The sequence below is a fragment of the Melanotaenia boesemani genome, chromosome 1 (genome assembly GCF_017639745.1).
Source record: "Melanotaenia boesemani isolate fMelBoe1 chromosome 1, fMelBoe1.pri, whole genome shotgun sequence".
NCBI lineage: Eukaryota > Metazoa > Chordata > Actinopteri > Atheriniformes > Melanotaeniidae > Melanotaenia > Melanotaenia boesemani.
In genome coordinates this window covers 26363553-26381180 of record NC_055682.1, presented here as the reverse complement: position 1 = coordinate 26381180, position 17628 = coordinate 26363553, and the positions used below count along the sequence as shown (strand labels likewise).

The window sequence follows — 17628 nt, the reverse complement described above, 5'->3', positions numbered from 1 at the left end:
CATAGTTTAAAACGATTAGTGACACCTCTGATATTGTACCTGCTAACACAGCACGAGAGAGACACAGGCTCACCAACAATGTGTGCGTCTGATTTGTGTGTGTTTGAGAGAGAAAAGAGGGGCATAAATAATCTTTTCAAGACTTAAATGCGAACACATTCAGGGAATGACCATTTAGTTCATTACAACAGTTTTTTTCTGAAAAGTGGAATGCAAGAATTGGGATCAGGGGATGTTAATAATTAACTTATTGCAGATCAAATATCTCTTTAGCTGTAAAAACACGTTGGCTAAAAGACTAAGCCACAGTTTATCAAAACTAAAAGGAAATTAAGACTTAGCATTATATCCTTAAATAAAGAGTTAAGCTGAGATATACTGTAAAAAGACTAAATAGTTTCTTTCTATGAAATGTATTCTGGTACCTTAATTTTTTTTAGTTCTCTTGTTTCATTGTTTTATGTTTTTTAAGTTTTTTCTTTTTTAAAACACGTTTAGGGACTGAGTTACAGGAGGTCCCTTTAAAAAGTATTCAATTTAATCTTTTTATTTGTGCTCTGTTAAGATAATAATTTATGTTGACATGTCACAACTTATATTATTCTAAATCCTAAATGGGTATTTGCCAGAGTCATCTTTACAGTGTGATGTCTTCAGCAATCAGTCTCGTTGTAGTGGAAAGAGAGCAATGTTTGATTGAAGGGTCACTTTAAACATCAGAGGGTCTGCTCTTATTTCACAGTCAATAATGTGACCACTCTGATTTTCTCCTTGTGTTTGTTGTCCTTATCTCTGTCTCTGTCATATTCTGTCTTTTCTTGCATCTTCATTGTTGCTGTTAAGAGCTCAACTATGACACTGAATAAAGATGGTTTTACTGATTATATATATATATATATATATATATATATATGTGTGTGTGTGTGTGTGTGTGTGTGTGTGTCCATATTCTTCTGCTGTGTTATTTTACTATTCTGTTGTACTCCTCTCACTGTTTACTCTTTCATCTCTCTTCACTGTTAATCATCTCTTTTTTTCTCACCTCTAAGCTGGGTTGTACCTAGATGGAGGTTTAGTTCCTTTCAGGATACAGTAAAGAAATTACAATTAATACAATATAAAATGGGCATTTCTTTTCCAATCTTGTTGTTTTTATCTGTCTTGACATCTTGCCTTTACTATTCTACTTCTTTATCCTGTTTTCAGTATCATCATCCTTTTTAAGTTCATTGCTCCCTCGTCTTGTCTTCCTCTTACCATCATCATCTCTCTTTTCAAAGCTCCAGATGGGTTATCACCACCAACTTTGGCTCGTGCAACGAAATCCAGCCTGAATGTGTCCTGGCTTGCACCTGCCAACTCAAACGCACCAGGCCTGCTTCACTACAGCTTGCAAATGAGGACATCCCCACAGAGGCCTGTCATTAGGTAAGCTAGAACATCAAATCAACAAATGAAAAAGGTATGTGGACATGTGTGCAAACTGTTATCTTACTTCTTGAAAACATGTTTACTGAGTCACATGTGTTCCATAACAAGAGTTGTTAGAAACCAAAACATGTAATAAGAAGTATTTGTAAGAGGACTGTGGACATATGTATTCCTCTCAGATTCATATGTGCCTAAGAAGTGTGAATGAATATACACATATGCATATACATGTACATTCAAGGAGGTACATTATACACCACAGCTGAATATGTCACATCAGTATGACAGGCCATCAGAAAACAGGGACAGAATGAACCAGGGAGATGGGGGGTAGAATCAAAAAGACAAAAAAATCAAAGACATGGAAAGAGGAAAAGTGCGGTTGAGAAACTGTGATAGAATAAAACGAGGGAGAGGGTGTGCATCTGATATGTATTCATTACATGCTTCCTGACAACAAATTGCAATTTAATCCAAGAAGAGGAGGCTCTCATTCTGTGGTAATAAATAAATGACTAGCTACATGTATTATATATCAGACAGCCATGGCCTCCTCCTCCTCCTCTGCTATGGAAATCTCATTGTTCCCTGATTTATTCATTCATTCATCCCCTCTATCCATCTGATGCTAAATGGTCAATGGTTCCTCATTTATGACAATGTTCTTTTACATTGTCCTAGATTCCTTTGTACACGATATGAGATCAGGTATGTGATGTGGGAATAAGATAAAAAGTATGAAAACCTGGTCTCTGTTAAGTGGCCATTTGAAACTTATCCTGACACTTCTTTAATGTTGAACAATTTAAAAGGAGCACTGTAGAATACATCAAACTGACACAGGCTCTGTACAGGTAACTATTAATGAATAAATTCTCTATAAATGTATGAAATGAAGGTTTTGTGGCTCTATTTGTCTTTGTCATCTTGATTTGCATCTTTTTTTTTCATCTCTGGTAAAGATTTCCACTTAATTCCTTCTAAAATTTCCCCTCTATGTACACTTAAGTCTATAAAAAGATGCTTATTTATGTTTCCAGCAAAAAGTAGTGTTTTTCTCTGCAGAAATGGTTTTTTTTCCAACAAGAGCCTGTAGTTGGATAAGTGAGGTGTATGTGTACTAACTTACAGTGAACACCTCACTCCTTCACTACACCCAGTTGAGACATTCATATATCTCTGAGTTAGGAAGTACCATGTCATAACAGAGTTGGCCTGTGTGGTGTGGATGAGGGTGTGGGGGCCTGGGATGGGGAACATTCAGGGAGTGGGGGTTGGCTGGACTTTGGGCCCTGTGGCAGTCTGCCTTTGGGTTCCACCACAGATTGGTGTTAGCTAGGGTCGGCTTGCACCAAGCTTACAAAGGGTTAAGGGCAGCCTCAGAAAACAATCAATTATTAACTGATTGCTATTGTATTTTTATCAGGTCTTTATTGTTATTTGGTTCCTGATTGTTGTTGTATATGTTAGATATCTTTAAAGGTTTGCATTCTTATACTCCCTGTCCCTAGATATAAAACTCAGCCTCATGCACACCAGTGTTGTTTGCATCAATGATGACGACGAAATTTAGTTTATGCCACTTTTTTTTATGACGATAACGAGACAGGGACAAGTTAAACATGGTTCTTTAATGACTAAAACATAATGAGACATGTGTGAGTTTTCTCCAAAAGCTAAAATGTATTAGCAACCCTGCTACATGCTATCATGCCCACCACCTGACATGCAGCGCACATTCTGCAGAAAAGACCTGCGGTCACTAGTCACATACACAAGCATGCAATTTAGTTTATTAATACAATGATGGACCATGGCGGCAGTGTCAAAAAAGGGGCTTAGTGGTCAGAAACATTGAAATGATCTGTGGACATACTTTTAATATAATCCATCAGAAAGAAAAATAGAATGCATTGTAGGGGGAGACAGAGGTAAATGTGGCCACCAGCAGCAATTAAGTAACCATGACAGCCACTTTAAAAATATACAAAACATTGTATAAAGCAACAATTGTAGCCTTGTTTGCTACAGCAACTAACTAAATTTAAGCTTCATTTTGTGCAGCCTGAATATTTGTAAAAAAAACTAACAAACAAAAAATAAAAAACAAACAGAAGAATGGGAATGGATAAGCCTGAAATGATGAAGAACACCCAGAGAACATGGCAAAAGTTAGGCTATATGAAGCCAAAAATATCAACATTGTCAATGAAATTTACACCATTTACTATGAGGCTAAAGCAACTATTTAGAAGTCACAGCAGCACAGATCATGTCTCTGCTCCTGCTGCAGCACTAGTGCACAACTTTGCATCACATGTTTTTTTTTTTGTTTTTTGTTTTTTTTTCCTTTCAGCTTCTCTGTACCAAGCACCACCTCCTTTCAGAAGTCTACTGCACTATATATATATATAATAAATTAATTTTACATGTGCATATGCCTTAACAATAAAATGTAGTTCTGAAAATATTATCATTGCAATTTTATAGTCTCAGTCTCAGGTAAACATGATGAATCATCCTGCATTTATAGGCATAACAACTTGAGGCTTTTTTTTGTTTGTTTGTTTGTTTGTTATGTTTTTTTGTTTTTTTACTCTTAATTTCAGCAGAGCAAATGCAGAATTGTGGATAGTGTCTGATCAGGCCATTATAGCTGACCAGTTGGAGCACTCTTTTTGGGAGAGCATCAACTTCTGTTTTAAAGGAAGTCTATGCATATGCAGAGGCAGCTCTGGCATTTCATAAGAACTTTCAAGCACAGAACAAAAGATAACAGAAAAGTATTAAAATTCATAATTTAATTAAAACATATTTTAATGAAATGCAAAAACTAGATCAGCATTTATAAATCTGCTTTGTCACTGTCCTCGTTTGACCACCAGTTTAAACAACACGTTTAAACCAGATTTTAATGTATGTCAATAAATGTGTTTTCTGTTTGTGTCCATCTTCTCCTAGGCTTATGGAAAATGCAACTGACACCTTTTCCTATGATGTAGAAGGTTTGTCACCGTACACAGACTACCTGTTCAGAGTGGTGGTTTCACACACCCATGGGCAAACAGCTAGCCCTTGGGTAACTTTGCGCACTGCAGAGGACAGTAAGTACACATACACACAAGTGCATGTGTAAAGTTTTACATGCTTATTACTCGTTGATGCATGCAGTTACAGACACAGTTCTACTGGACACAGAGTGTGTGCAAACATAAATCACTGCTGCGATTGTTCCTTGTATAGTCATTAATAATCTTATTGTGGGGTTGCTATTCTATAATTTACCTGTTGGCAGTGGTTGTGGACATTGGTTATTGGTACTGCATTGGTGCTCACATCATCAGTTCTGATTTGTTTAGCAAGTGAATGGCAGGTAGGTGGCTGGCAGCAGGTGGTAGTTAGATGGCCATCGGTGCTGTTGAGTTAAGCTTGAATCTTACCATTTTGATAATTTAAGGGAACAGTTAAAAACAACTACCGGTGTTTGGTCTGTGGTGTAACAAGCAGAGCATTTATCCTAGTTTCCCTGTAGTAAAAGTAACCAAAAGTTGTATATCCATTTCTTGATGTTAATCAAGAAATTAATACAGTCTTAATTGGTCAGTTTAGGAGACAATACAAGCAAAAATTAGGGAGGTGGAGGAACCATGGGTACAGGTACAATTGACTGAAGCACACTAACAGGATTTGCATACTGTAAGATGTGTGTCTGTGTGTGAGTGACCTAGCCAGTGTCATTGTGGGCTAATTGCTGTAATAGAATCATATTAGCCACTGGAACAGCCTCCTCAGTGCAAAGTTATAAATTAATTAGAACCACACTATTATCACATACATTATCATTAAGCAGCTGAGATTTGCATACATTGATACATGTGCATGTACATACACAAAAATGCATATAAAATATGGACACGTGTATTTGCATACAGATACACATCTACATGAAGTGCATTCACTCACATTTTATTCAGACACACACATTTCCAAACATTGAGGATGCATTACAGTCCTGTACTTTTTCTCATTGTCAGAACTGAATTCCCTCCAAACACACACACATATATGTGTATGTACTGATACAAACCTTCATACATTGAGCTTTTATAACACATTTTCCAGTCTTCAGTGGACAGTCTTTGTGTTTTTGTTTGTGTGCCCATTTATGTCAGTTATATCAATGTGACAGTGAAAATGCTTTTTTGTGTTCATGTATGTGAACTGTAATAATTGTATCCACATGGTTACAGTGTGCTCTTCCCTTCATATATACCTACTCCTCTCTGCTTATCTTAAGCAGACACCCATGCACACACTGAATAGATGTCATTCTCATCCTCCTCTCTATCAGTAACACAACTGCTGATGTTCACAAGCAACAACATGTACTTCTGATGTTTTATTCAGACATTAAATTCAAGACATAAATAAGCCACTTAACCTGCACCCAAATGTAACAAAGGTCAGGCAGCTAGAGTAACATAGCAGAAGCAGAGGACATTACATTTGTGGAAGGAATCTGTATCCGCTTTTCACTGCATGATTTTCATTTAGAGCGATTTTCTATTCAGTGCTTCATTCTGTATTTAAAGAAATACAACTAAGAAAAAGTACATTTTTCTTCTTTGATTTGATGTGAATTAGCTTAAAAAAGGGAGCGGTAGCCTAGTGGGTACAGAGGGGGTCTTGGCTCTGGAAAACCTGGGTTCAAGTCCCCAGGCTGGTGACTAAGGTAAACCACTGTGGGTCCCTGAGCAAGGTCCTCAACCCCCAACTGCTCCCAGGGTGCTGGAATCTGGAACCCCACTGCTCCCAGCAACTAGGATGGGTTAAATAGAGTGAAAGAATTTCCCCAGCTTGGGATTAATAGAAGATTTTAAAGGTTTGTTGTTTTAACCTGTGATGGAGGAAGTGAACTGAAGCCAGCTTTAATAACTAAGAATTTGTCACCATAAACAATCTTCTTGTTGTCCTGATAGTGAGAGGAACTCCTGCATCTCCTTTCTCATCTCCTACACTATAAAATAAAAACATCTAACAATGTTTACATTTAGTTGTATGACTGTAAGGTTGTGTAAGGCTTTCATGGAGAATTTATACATCAGACCTTCCTTTTAGGGTTGGCATCCAGTGGATTAGGTTTTAAGTGAATAAAAGAACCACATAAATATCTTTATTGCACTGAGGCTTTTTGACTTTATCAGGAACCTCTATTTCATCAAAATAAAGCAAAATTATAAAGCAATAATTACAGCCCCAACTGAAATCATAAGTGCACTGTCCAGCACACTGAGAGCCTGCTCCTCTCCTAGCTCTAGAGCAGGCATGTCAAACTGGTCCAGCAAAGGGCCGTGTGGCTGCAGGTTTTTGTTCCAACCAAGCAGCAGCACACCAGATTTGACTGATTCAATCAACTGATCTCAGTCTTCAGACAGCTGATTGGTCAAACTGTGTGCTCTTGGCTGGCTGGAACAAAAACCTGCAGCCACACGGCCCTTTGCTGGACCAGTTTGACATGCCTGCTCTAGAGGATTCTCTTTTTTTCCTGCAAACCTGCACACAAACTAAACAAACAAAGCTGGGCATGTCCAGCGTTCAGTATAATATTGGTGACTTGCAGAGTGTTCATCTCCAATTTGCATTATGCAAAAATGTGAAGAACATTTTTACTGATTTAAGTTCAGGATAAAATTTTTGGGTGAAAATAAGCAAAAAATTATACGAATGAGTGGCTTCCTGAGAAGAGAGAATATGGAGTATCATCCAGAAGACACATCTGATGAGTCTGATGAGGAGGTTACTGGAGGTAGTGAAGTTGCTACCCCTGAAAAATTCTAATCCAAAAATTGCAAGATCTGTTGGAGGTCAGTACGTCATGATGTACATGGCAGGTCAGCTGCTGCAAATGTTATCAAAATGAACCCTGGATTCAAAAGGTTTGCCACTGCAGTCAGTGATATCAAGACAGGTTTTGATCTATTTATGCTAATGTCAGTAAAAAGAGGCATGCTTGCCTTGGGAAAATAAAGGAAAAAATAAAGGTCTTGGAAAAGAACACTTTTTGGCCTTTTTCTTGAAACAAATGTGTGTGGGTCAAAACTGACCTGTAACGCTATAAATGTTAAGTTAATAATGTTAAAAAGAAAAAATAAATTAAATGTTACAATTAAAATTAAAATGTTTTCTAATACCCCTCAATAATAATCAGGTAACACAATGACCTTTTATTTATTTATATGATTCTCGCAAGTTTCATTTTACCAACTTATTTTGTTGAAAACGAGGGGCATACTGAAGAAAGAAATGTCCCAGAGGGCACACCAAAAACATTAAAATCAATATTTTTATGAATAAGAAAGTCTAACAAGGTAACCAAAAGATGAAGAAGAAACTGAATGATTGATAATGTTTTTTTATTTGTTTGTTTGTTTGTTTTTAAATGTTACATCTAATTTAAGACACGGGTGAAAACTGACCCATTAACATCAGAGATGGTAACAGAAAACTAACACAAAAAAAGGCTAAACAAAATGTACACTCAATAATTCACATATACTTAAAAACTACACACATTAACATCCATATATTCATGTCAAATCTTTGTTAGATTTAAACATACCTGTAGTTTTTTATGGTTTTGGGGTATGTTGGGTTTTGCTTCTTTTGGAAGAGATCCCTCTACCCTGAACTGGTTATGAAAATTAAAGCCGTGGGTTTCTGCTATTTTATAGTAAAACACATACTATATGATATACTACTACATATCAGTATGTTTTATTTTATATTGCAAGTTGGCATTCACTGTTATTAACAATGGAAATAAAATTATGGGTTTCATTTTCAACTTATCCACATAGTCTCTATTCGTCTGTTTAGTTTTTTTGTTTTTTTTTACACACACGTGTGTGAGTGCGTGCGTCACAGTTTTTCTTTTCTCTGCATTTCTGTTTCTTTCCTTTAAACACAGAATTATTTCACGTTCAGCAGGAATAAAGAAAGAGAGAAAAGAAATTGCGTGAAAAAGCCAAGAATAATGTAGAGAAAAATGTAAAATGATGAACTGATGAAAAAAAAAGGAAGAGAAGAAAAGAGAGGGCTAATGACAGAACAGAGAAAGAGAGACCCGTGCTCCCTTCTTTCCTTTTTATCATTCCATTAAAGTTTTATATCTATCTTTTTAATGTAATTTGGTCCCTATGAATTCCTGCTGCTGCAGAGCAGACAGACGGCTCCTGTGAACATAAACCCTGGCCGTGTTGGACAGCTCCCTTTCCTCTGTCTACTCCCATGTTCACACTAGCTAAATGATCTAAGAATGTGCATGTGAGTCAGTGTGCATGTGTGTTCTTAAAAGAAGTGTGTATTACAGAGCGCTATGAAGAGTATGAATAAAGCTCCACTTGAGCAAAATGATCTGAGCAAAGCAGTCTTAAAATGTGTGTGGGTATGTGTGTGTGCGTGGGTGGATGGGTGAGTGTGTGTGTGTGTGTGTGTGTGTGTGTGTGAACATTAAACAACATTAGAGAAAAATCCCTCTTTAACCAGGTGAACCTGAAGCAGAGTGAAACAGAGGAAGTGTTAAGGAGAATAAAAGCTACAGAAATTAGGTTTGAGGTAATGACAGAACACAAAGAATTCATGTTATTTAATTAATGAGTAACTGCATTAATTAATTATTACGCTACCTTTTTAATACTGCTGTATTTTAGCTTTGTTTCTTGTGGTTCTATCAGCTCTGCCATTTTACAAACGAGAGAGAAGGAATTTATTCTGTGGTCTTTCTATAAACCTGGACCACCATATTTTCAGGTTATCTAGGGGTTTGTTGATTCACACAAGGCATACGCACTGCTAAACCTGGGGCAACTTCATAACTAATTCCATTACACTTCAGGCAAATTGAACAAAAGAAATTACTATTTAATTTTCAAGACTTTGTTTTTGTTAAAACAAGCATAAACACTGATTTTTTTTTTTTTTTTAAGGCAAGGCAAAATGTGAAGTATTATAAAAAAAAAATATATAAAAATTTGCCTTTTTCTTCTTTTTTTAATTCCTCTCAGAAACAGCAGGCTCAGGCACCACCGGCAACTAACCCTCTTCAATCCCTATCACACAGAAAGCCTAGATGCCTCATCTCTAACCGATGTCAGTCAATGTCAATGTGATTAACCCTTCATCAAGCACTCACTGAGACACTTTAAATTTAAAATGTCAACCATAGAGAAGAGCATTATTTAGAATTCTAAGGTTGATACAAATCTTCTAAAAAGGTTAATTTTTGTAAAATAAAAGCTTTACAGTATTACGTGGTCACTAACTGTTCTCATTTTTATGTTTAAAGCCAGTTTCAGTGAGGTAACTCGGACGTGGCCTGATCTTTAATGACTGAATTCTAATTTCATGCAGTGACAATCCCCACTTAGTTTGGTACACGATATGTTGTTTTCTTTATTTCAGTTAACTTTTGCATCTCAGAAGGTGACTTATTTGGGGTTTGATAAATCATCCCTAATCATGATCTGAAATAGACATTCAAGTTTTTGAATGATTGACATTTCAAACAAGATGGTCGTATTGACTTAAAAGCTAATGCACATCTCATATGCTCCTGATGTTCTGGTTACAGATCGAGCTCATGACCTTGGTCATGCCTCATCCTGTTTCACTCTAGCTCTTCATTGAATCCTAAAGCTGCAAAGACTTTTAATAATCTGCAGAAAAGTAAAGATATGAAATGCAATGTAAATTCTCACCGTATTACTTGTCACGTTTTGACACCATGTCGTAAGCATCTTGATAACAGTAAAGCTCAGCGTTTGTCCTCATTATGACTCCTAGGAGCCTTGACTCACCTTCAAAAGCCCAGTCACCCATATACACACAAGCCCACAAACACACACAAGCTTGCATGTGACCCTGTGCAAGGCTAAATATAATACCCGTCCTCTTCTCCTTCGCATGGATATGTGTAGATCTACACACTTAAATATACATGGACTGACTGTTGGCTACACACAAACACACAAGGATGCATAAGAAGCAAACTCACAAGTGCGCATACACCCCCACACACACACACTATTCTCTCTCACTCCCTCCCCCTGTTCAAGCCCTTGTCAGTTGATTGTGTTATTACTATGCTAACCAAATCCTTATAAATGTGATTTAAGGCTTGGCGGCCCGGCATTCCTGTTTTAGCCTTCTGCTGCTGTGTTTTACTGGAGAGAGGAGGAGTAAAGGTGGGAGGTGCAGAGCAGGGGATGAAGGGAGAGAGGAAAGAAAGAGGAAAAGACATTAGGAGGGGAAAAGAGTGCAAAAAATGGGGTAGGAGTGAGAAGCCATTGGGAAAGGGAGGATGAAAAATGGAGAAATGGAAGCGACCTGGAAAGAGAGAGGAGAAGAAATGAGGATTCAGTAAACTTGACAGAGAAAGGTTGCTACACAATCCAACACTTGTTCCTGCCTGTCCACAGAGCAGTAAAGCATCAGTTACAAAAAAAGGAAAAGAAAAAAGCATCACCTGCATCTTAAATGAAAATTTCAATTGAAAAACTTAACAGTCCTTCAAATTGCAGAATTTTACACGCGCCAGTAAAGCCTAAATAACACTCAACACTTAGAGGGAGAAGAGTGGGTGAGAAGAGAGAGGGAATAAGGGAGGAATGGGGTAGAAACAGGGGTTACTTTGGCTAGCTGATGTGAAATGGATCAAGGTGACTGAATGGACTGTGTTTTGCTTTCAAAATATTTTTAAGTTTAGGACTTTTTATTTGGTTTCTTCTGTGTGCAGCTTTACTCTGTATCTTTGTATGTTACTGAAAAAAATATTAACCAGACAACACACAAAAAAAGCAGTTGGTGGAACCATTTGTGATCTGTAAAATCAGCCGAGCTTTACATCACCATTTTTTATGTTGTTGTTTATTTGTGTGAGAGATGGAATGTGTGTGTGTGTGTGTGTGTGTGTGTGTGTGTGTGTGTGTGTGTGTGTGTGTGTGTGTGTGTGTGTGTGTGTGTGTGTGTGTGTGTGTGTGTGAGAGAGAGAGAGAGAGATGGAGGCCACGGGAATGGTTGCCATCTTGTTTTAAGTCTTAACTTGCCCTTTTCTCTTACTGACTAAACATTGTATAACTTGTGAATGCATATTTGGGCTGTGCAGACATCAACACAGTCCATACCAGTAGTTCTATTTGCATTATCTGATACATCTGTAAGATTTTAAATGGGATTTAATATAATAAACAAGAAGTCTACATTTAACACCATAAAGATTTTCTTTAGAAATGTTTACTGTTTACCTTTCTGCAACTGTTTGCCTTCTTTCTTTGCTGTGTCATATTTCACAATGGTCTGTTTGCAAACACAACTTTTTTGCACATATTTAAGATTTGGAATGTTTAAGCCAGATCAGATACTGTCAAAGAAAAGCATCCTCAACTCTAAATTATGTAATCTAATGTAAATTATAAGTAATAAGTTGTTATTTGCATTGCACTAAAATACAGCTTAAACTTTTAGCAGAACTGGGCCATCCTGGGCCAGTTACTGGGCATTAGCTACCATCTAACTCTGTGGGAAGGAAGGCCTATCAATGAATAGATTGTGTGTAAAATGCACACATGCTGGACTTACACATCTGTTGTCTCCTGTGCTTGCATGCTGACATAAACATGCTTCCACGCTTAATATCTCATACGCTTATGCACGCATACTCTCAACCACTCATCTTCTTTCACTCTCATCCTTTCTGAATCTCCCTTGCACACACACACATAGACACACACACCGCCATCTGGGAAAGCCGTTAGCGGTTAGCGGTAGCACTTAGCGACGCAGCACGCTCCCTCAGTCCGCTCAGTCACCTTGATCTGCTTGCCCTTCACACAGCACCATTACTGCTGTACTGCATCGCCGTGGGTGTGAGCATGTGGGTTAGAGCGTGTGTTAGAAACGGTGTGTCTGTGTGTGTGTCCATTATGGAGCTCAACACTGGGATGTAAATGCAGGGGTAAGGGGGGGGGGGGGGGGGGAGGCATTACCTTCAAATAAGCTACCATGAAGTGAAATATCCTTCTGACTGGTCTTGTGTTGGTTCTTATCCGTACATGAACATGTGTCAGTCATGTGACTGCCTGTTTGGCTGTGACTCTCTGATGTGCATCTGCATATTTTTGATAGGATTATTTTCTGGATGGATCAATTTAAGACCCTTCCTACATATTGCCTCATTATAAAGTGGACTCTGGAAATCGAAAACTTCCTGTGACAACAACAGCCCCAAATTTTCTAAAAGTTTTTTTTAATTTTTTTTATTTTATATACATATATATATATATATATTTAAGAATTAACCTCACCAAACTAAAATATATAATCTAGATCACATCAACCAGGATTAAGAGATCTGTACTCATCACACCAAAATCTTTACACTGGCTTCCTATCAGTCAAAGGACGGATTTTAAAACTATGTTGGTTGTTTACAAATCACAGAATTGTTTAGGTCCAGAGAATTAAAGCTAGCAGGACTCTTAGATCCAAGGACTCGGGTCAGCTAGTCCAGGCCAAACATGGATAAGTGAATGTTCAACAAGTGGAACAAACTACCAGTGCAAATTAAACTTTCACCAAATACACTTTTAATCCCAGTTACAAACCTTTTTTTCTCATGCATCTATGCATGAAATCTGCACTCTATATTTTAACTTATCTGCCCTGCTGTTTGCTCTTAATAATTTTGATGTAGTTATTTTCTATGTTATTATGATTTTTGCACACCTTTTTATTTGTCTTCACATCATTCTTTTTGTTTCTGCATTGTTTCTATTTCACTTTGTATCTTCTTTCTATTAAATGAAGCACACTGAATTGCTTTTATGTATGAAATGAACTATATATAAATAAACTTGCCTTGCCTGTTTTCCTCGAGGACCCCTTTTATGCAACTACTAGAAAGCCATGGACCCTTTTCCAGAAGCAATTAAAATAAAATGGCAGTTCACATCAGATTGACACATTTGTGAGTGAAATGCTGACATTTAGTTAATTGCTGTTGTTAGTAACTACAAAAACTTTACTGTAAAAGCATATTTGCACTTGTATGATTGTCATGTGATTGTGTGAAAAGCCAGTTTTACGTCTCTGTTAGAATGTTTCACATAGTTCAGGCAGCCTACACACTTGCAGAAACATGCTCTCCCACAATTTAAAGTCAGTACTGGACTATAATGTACTCCAGTACTGACTGCAAGTACTGCATAGTTTTCAAGGGGGGGGGGGCTGATGAAAAGAATTTCCATATTAATCCTTTGGATAGTGATTTAAAAATCACTCCTTGTCCTTCTACTGTCATTCTAAATACCAACCAAAATTAATAAATAAATACCCTCCTCATGTTTCTTTAAACGTTTCTGTAAGATTATGTGTCTTTTTTGTCTCATCTGTGTCTTTCTCCTCTCCTCAGGTCCAGGACCAGTAGATACCCCAACTGTAGAGGGGGCCCATTCCCGACGTGTTTCAATTACCTGGGATCCCCCCACAAACCCAAATGGAATTATTACGACTTATACCATTTATCTTCAGCCTGGCATAATTTCTTCAAATGACAAACCCAGTTTAATGTCCAACACCAGTTTGCCTCTCAGCCCCAGCTTAGGTTCTAACCCAAGCCTGCTGCCCAGCACAGAGGGAGCATATCTTACCTCAAGTTCCATCCTCAGGACATCAGCTAATCTTACCACCCCTCATGGCTCAAGCTTCATATCCATGTTTTCTGTCAGCCCCAGCTCTAAAAATGGCTCAAGCCCAATTCAAGGCACTACACACCCTCCCCATAACCATTTCTCCACCTTGAGGCCTGTTAATGTAGGTAATCAGACTGAGTCTGCTCATGGAAGTACTGTAAGTCAAGGTTCCAGTGCCACCTCACTACAGCCAGTTGAGTGGAAAACCACCAGTGTCAGACCCAGCTTGAGCAATGCAAACAGTTATAATCCTGATTTTGTTCTAAAGCAAGACCGCTTCACCAGCCCCATCTCCAGTTCTTCTGATGCAGCTTCAAGATCAATGCCTCTGTCAGTCACTGTTCCTGGGGATACTACCAGTTACACTTTCTTCGACCTACTTCCTGACCAAATGTACAGCCTGCAGGTACCACTTTCTAGTACATTGGTGATTAACAGCCTCATGATTGCATTATGATAGAGAACTGGATTTTATCATATTAAAAAATCAATGCATGTAAATGAATGCTTAGTTAAACAAGCAGTTAAACAAATATTAGTCTAATTTCCTCTCTGATTATTTTCTGCTGGCGAATAAAAAAGCAATTTTCTTAGCAATTAAATAATCATTTGTATTTTCAGTCACCAAAGAGACTGCATGTCAGAATGCTGTTGCAGCATTTATTCTCTTGCTACTTCCACATAAATAGTTGTCATGTAAAAAATACCAGAAGTAAAGATTATTGACTGATTATTTAGACAAATAAACTGATAAATAAGTTTAGTTTATTGTTAGTCCTACAGCGTGTTATTTTGTGATGTGTTTTAACATCCAGGTAGAAGCATGCACCAGTGTGGGTTGTTCAGTGTCTGAGACGCCTCAGCATTTCCGTACCCTCCCAGCACCTCCTGAAGGGGTCCCTGCCCCTCACCTATACTCTGACTCACCCACATCTGTTCTGCTTTCCTGGGGTGCTCCAGAGAGAAGCAATGGACCACTGGAACGGTGAGAAGTGATCATTTGCACTTAAATCCGTTTTTGACATCTTGTCCGGTATATAAACTTGTTTTTTTTTTTTGTGTGTGTGTGTGTGTGTGTGTGTGCGTTCATCTTCTCTTTTGGCAATACTTTTACTGGCTGTAGTTGGCTCATTGAGCGTAGAGTTTCTGGGACAAAACAGGTCTCCACAGTAGGGCATCTCCAACCAGATCCTCCCCCACTTTCTTTCCTGGACTCCTCATCAGCTCTAAGTCCATGGACTAACTATGAGTATCGACTTGTCCTCCTTAATCAGGCTGGAAATGCTACAGGTAAGGCTGTAAAAACAAGCTTTACAAAAGTTCAATTTAATCTGAGTGAAATGTGTAACGGGTTGATTTCAGTATAAAAAAGTAAAAGCATCTTTAAATAAACATGTTGTTATATATTTGCAGGGCCTTGGGTCAGTGTCACTACCAGACCCTCTCGACCTGCTGGTCTTAGTCCTCCAAAGGTAGTTGTCTTGGGACCAGAGTCAGTTCAAGTAAGGATTTTTATTTAATTATTTATTTGTTTGTTTGCACATTATTTGCTCTTCATGGGGTCACTAAAATCCTGTTAGAGCTACTGTTAAAGAACAGGAACTTTGAAATATGTCTGAAGCACAATGTTATTATTTTAAATCTGACATGGTGTTAGTAATACTGATCTTGTAATACCACATATTACATTTAGCTGACAGGAGGTGTCTAAATCACAGACTGAAATTGCAGAATTTTTAAAATTTTTACATTTCCTTAAACAGAAAAAATAAAAATAAGCTTCATTGAGAATCTCCTTAGACACTCAGAGTTTGACAGAGTAGTAAAGGCAAGACAATGTCACACTGATTCTTCTGTCTTTCCCTTTTCCGACTTAATGAGAGAGAAAAGCATTCAATTCAAGGTCCCCTTCAGAAATGGGAGGGGCTGTGACCCTGTCTGAGGCAGCTTCCTTCCTGTCGGCCATTTTGAAGGAGGGACCGACGTTGAATTCCACCAGTGCCTAATCTCACATCAAAGCCTATGAATGAAAGCCACTGAAACAATATTGTATGCATGCACACACAAAGAGATGCACACACACTTGCACTCACAGCCCTGCACTAATGCTAACTGCAGAAAAATGCTAATGCCTGTCATCATTTCAGAACCACCCCTGTCATCTCTGCAGCAGCACAGCTTTAGGGGTCACAGGTCCAAGAAGAAAAGTGTTCCTTCCTGGTTGTTGCTAATTGGACAGGCAGGCAGGCTGCTTCCTGGTTACCAATTGACCTTGACAACACAGTGAAAGATTTTGAGTATCTCCTCTCATTCTCTATATGATTTTCTTTTCCAATCCTTCAAGGCAAATCCCTTATTCCTTGTGTAAAAGAAGCATGTCTTAACTGTCACAGATCAATCTTTCTTAGCCACTATTGTTATGTTCCTTTTGAAATTTGCTTGTTTTGAAAATGGTTATTTCCAGTTAGGTATACTGTGGTCAGGTGATTAAAGCACAGACAAACTCTCTTGTGGTTTTGGTAGAATTTTCAGTAGAATCGGAATAGATTACGTTTTTTGTTTTGTTATGTGTTGTGTTTTTTACTTCATTAGAGTGCCAGTGAAGTTTGAGTGAGCAGTGAGCTTTGGGAGGGATGACTTGGAAGATTAGCATAAAAAAATTAAATGATTAAATGCAATTTTTAATTGGTCAGTATATAGCAGTAATACCGCAAGGTGCTTCTACTTTACAGCCTGTTGCACGGGAGGCACTGAAAGTATGAAATAAACAGAATTCTTAAGTCAGATAACTTCCACAGCTTTTTTCAGTGAGATCTGATATCCAGTAGCAATTGCCTATTAACTTGCTTCATTATATAAAATTTGACACATTTAGGATAAGCTGAAATATGTTAAGTCAAAAAGGAATAAAAGGATCACATGCACAGGAGCAGCAGCAGAAACTACTTGCACACAGGTATTGTATGTGAAGCTATTTAGTGGGTAACTTACAAGACACATTTAGTGACCGTATATGTTTCCAAAGATTCTGCAGCCAAATATTTAAGAACAATTTGTGATTATATTTTATATTTCACAAAAGCGTTTTATTGATGTTTTTAAGAACTCTGGGCCTTTTATAAAAAGAATATTATCATTCAGACTTGGTTAATTTGCATTTGTTTTTAAAGGAATTAAAACTGTTTGCATACAGCTCAGGAATGCTATTAATTTTAAAGATCACATGGAATATGTGCTTCTTATTGTGGTTCACAGCTAAATTGGATTAATTTCTTACCACACACTGGCTGCATCCTTTAGGATAGTTTGAATTTGCTGGTTCTCTATTTTAGTAAACTGTACAACAGTAAATAAAATAAAACAAACTCAGAACTTGTTAAATAACATAAATTTACCTTATTGTGCATATAAAGCAGTGAAGACTTAACAGGTGGACCACAGATCTGTGGTC

The 17628-nt window shown here is 37.7% G+C and overlaps 1 protein-coding gene across 1 annotated transcript in view; it reads left to right on the top strand.

Moving 5' to 3' along the window:
- ush2a (Usher syndrome 2A (autosomal recessive, mild)) overlaps positions 1-17628 on the top strand; it is a 250130-nt gene that overhangs the window by 146814 nt on the left and 85688 nt on the right. Inside the window, 6 exon segments of the mRNA XM_042001931.1 lie at positions 1281-1428; positions 4393-4535; positions 13898-14583; positions 14993-15162; positions 15301-15467; positions 15591-15679. Coding sequence (XP_041857865.1) covers positions 1281-1428; positions 4393-4535; positions 13898-14583; positions 14993-15162; positions 15301-15467; positions 15591-15679 — 1403 coding nt within the window.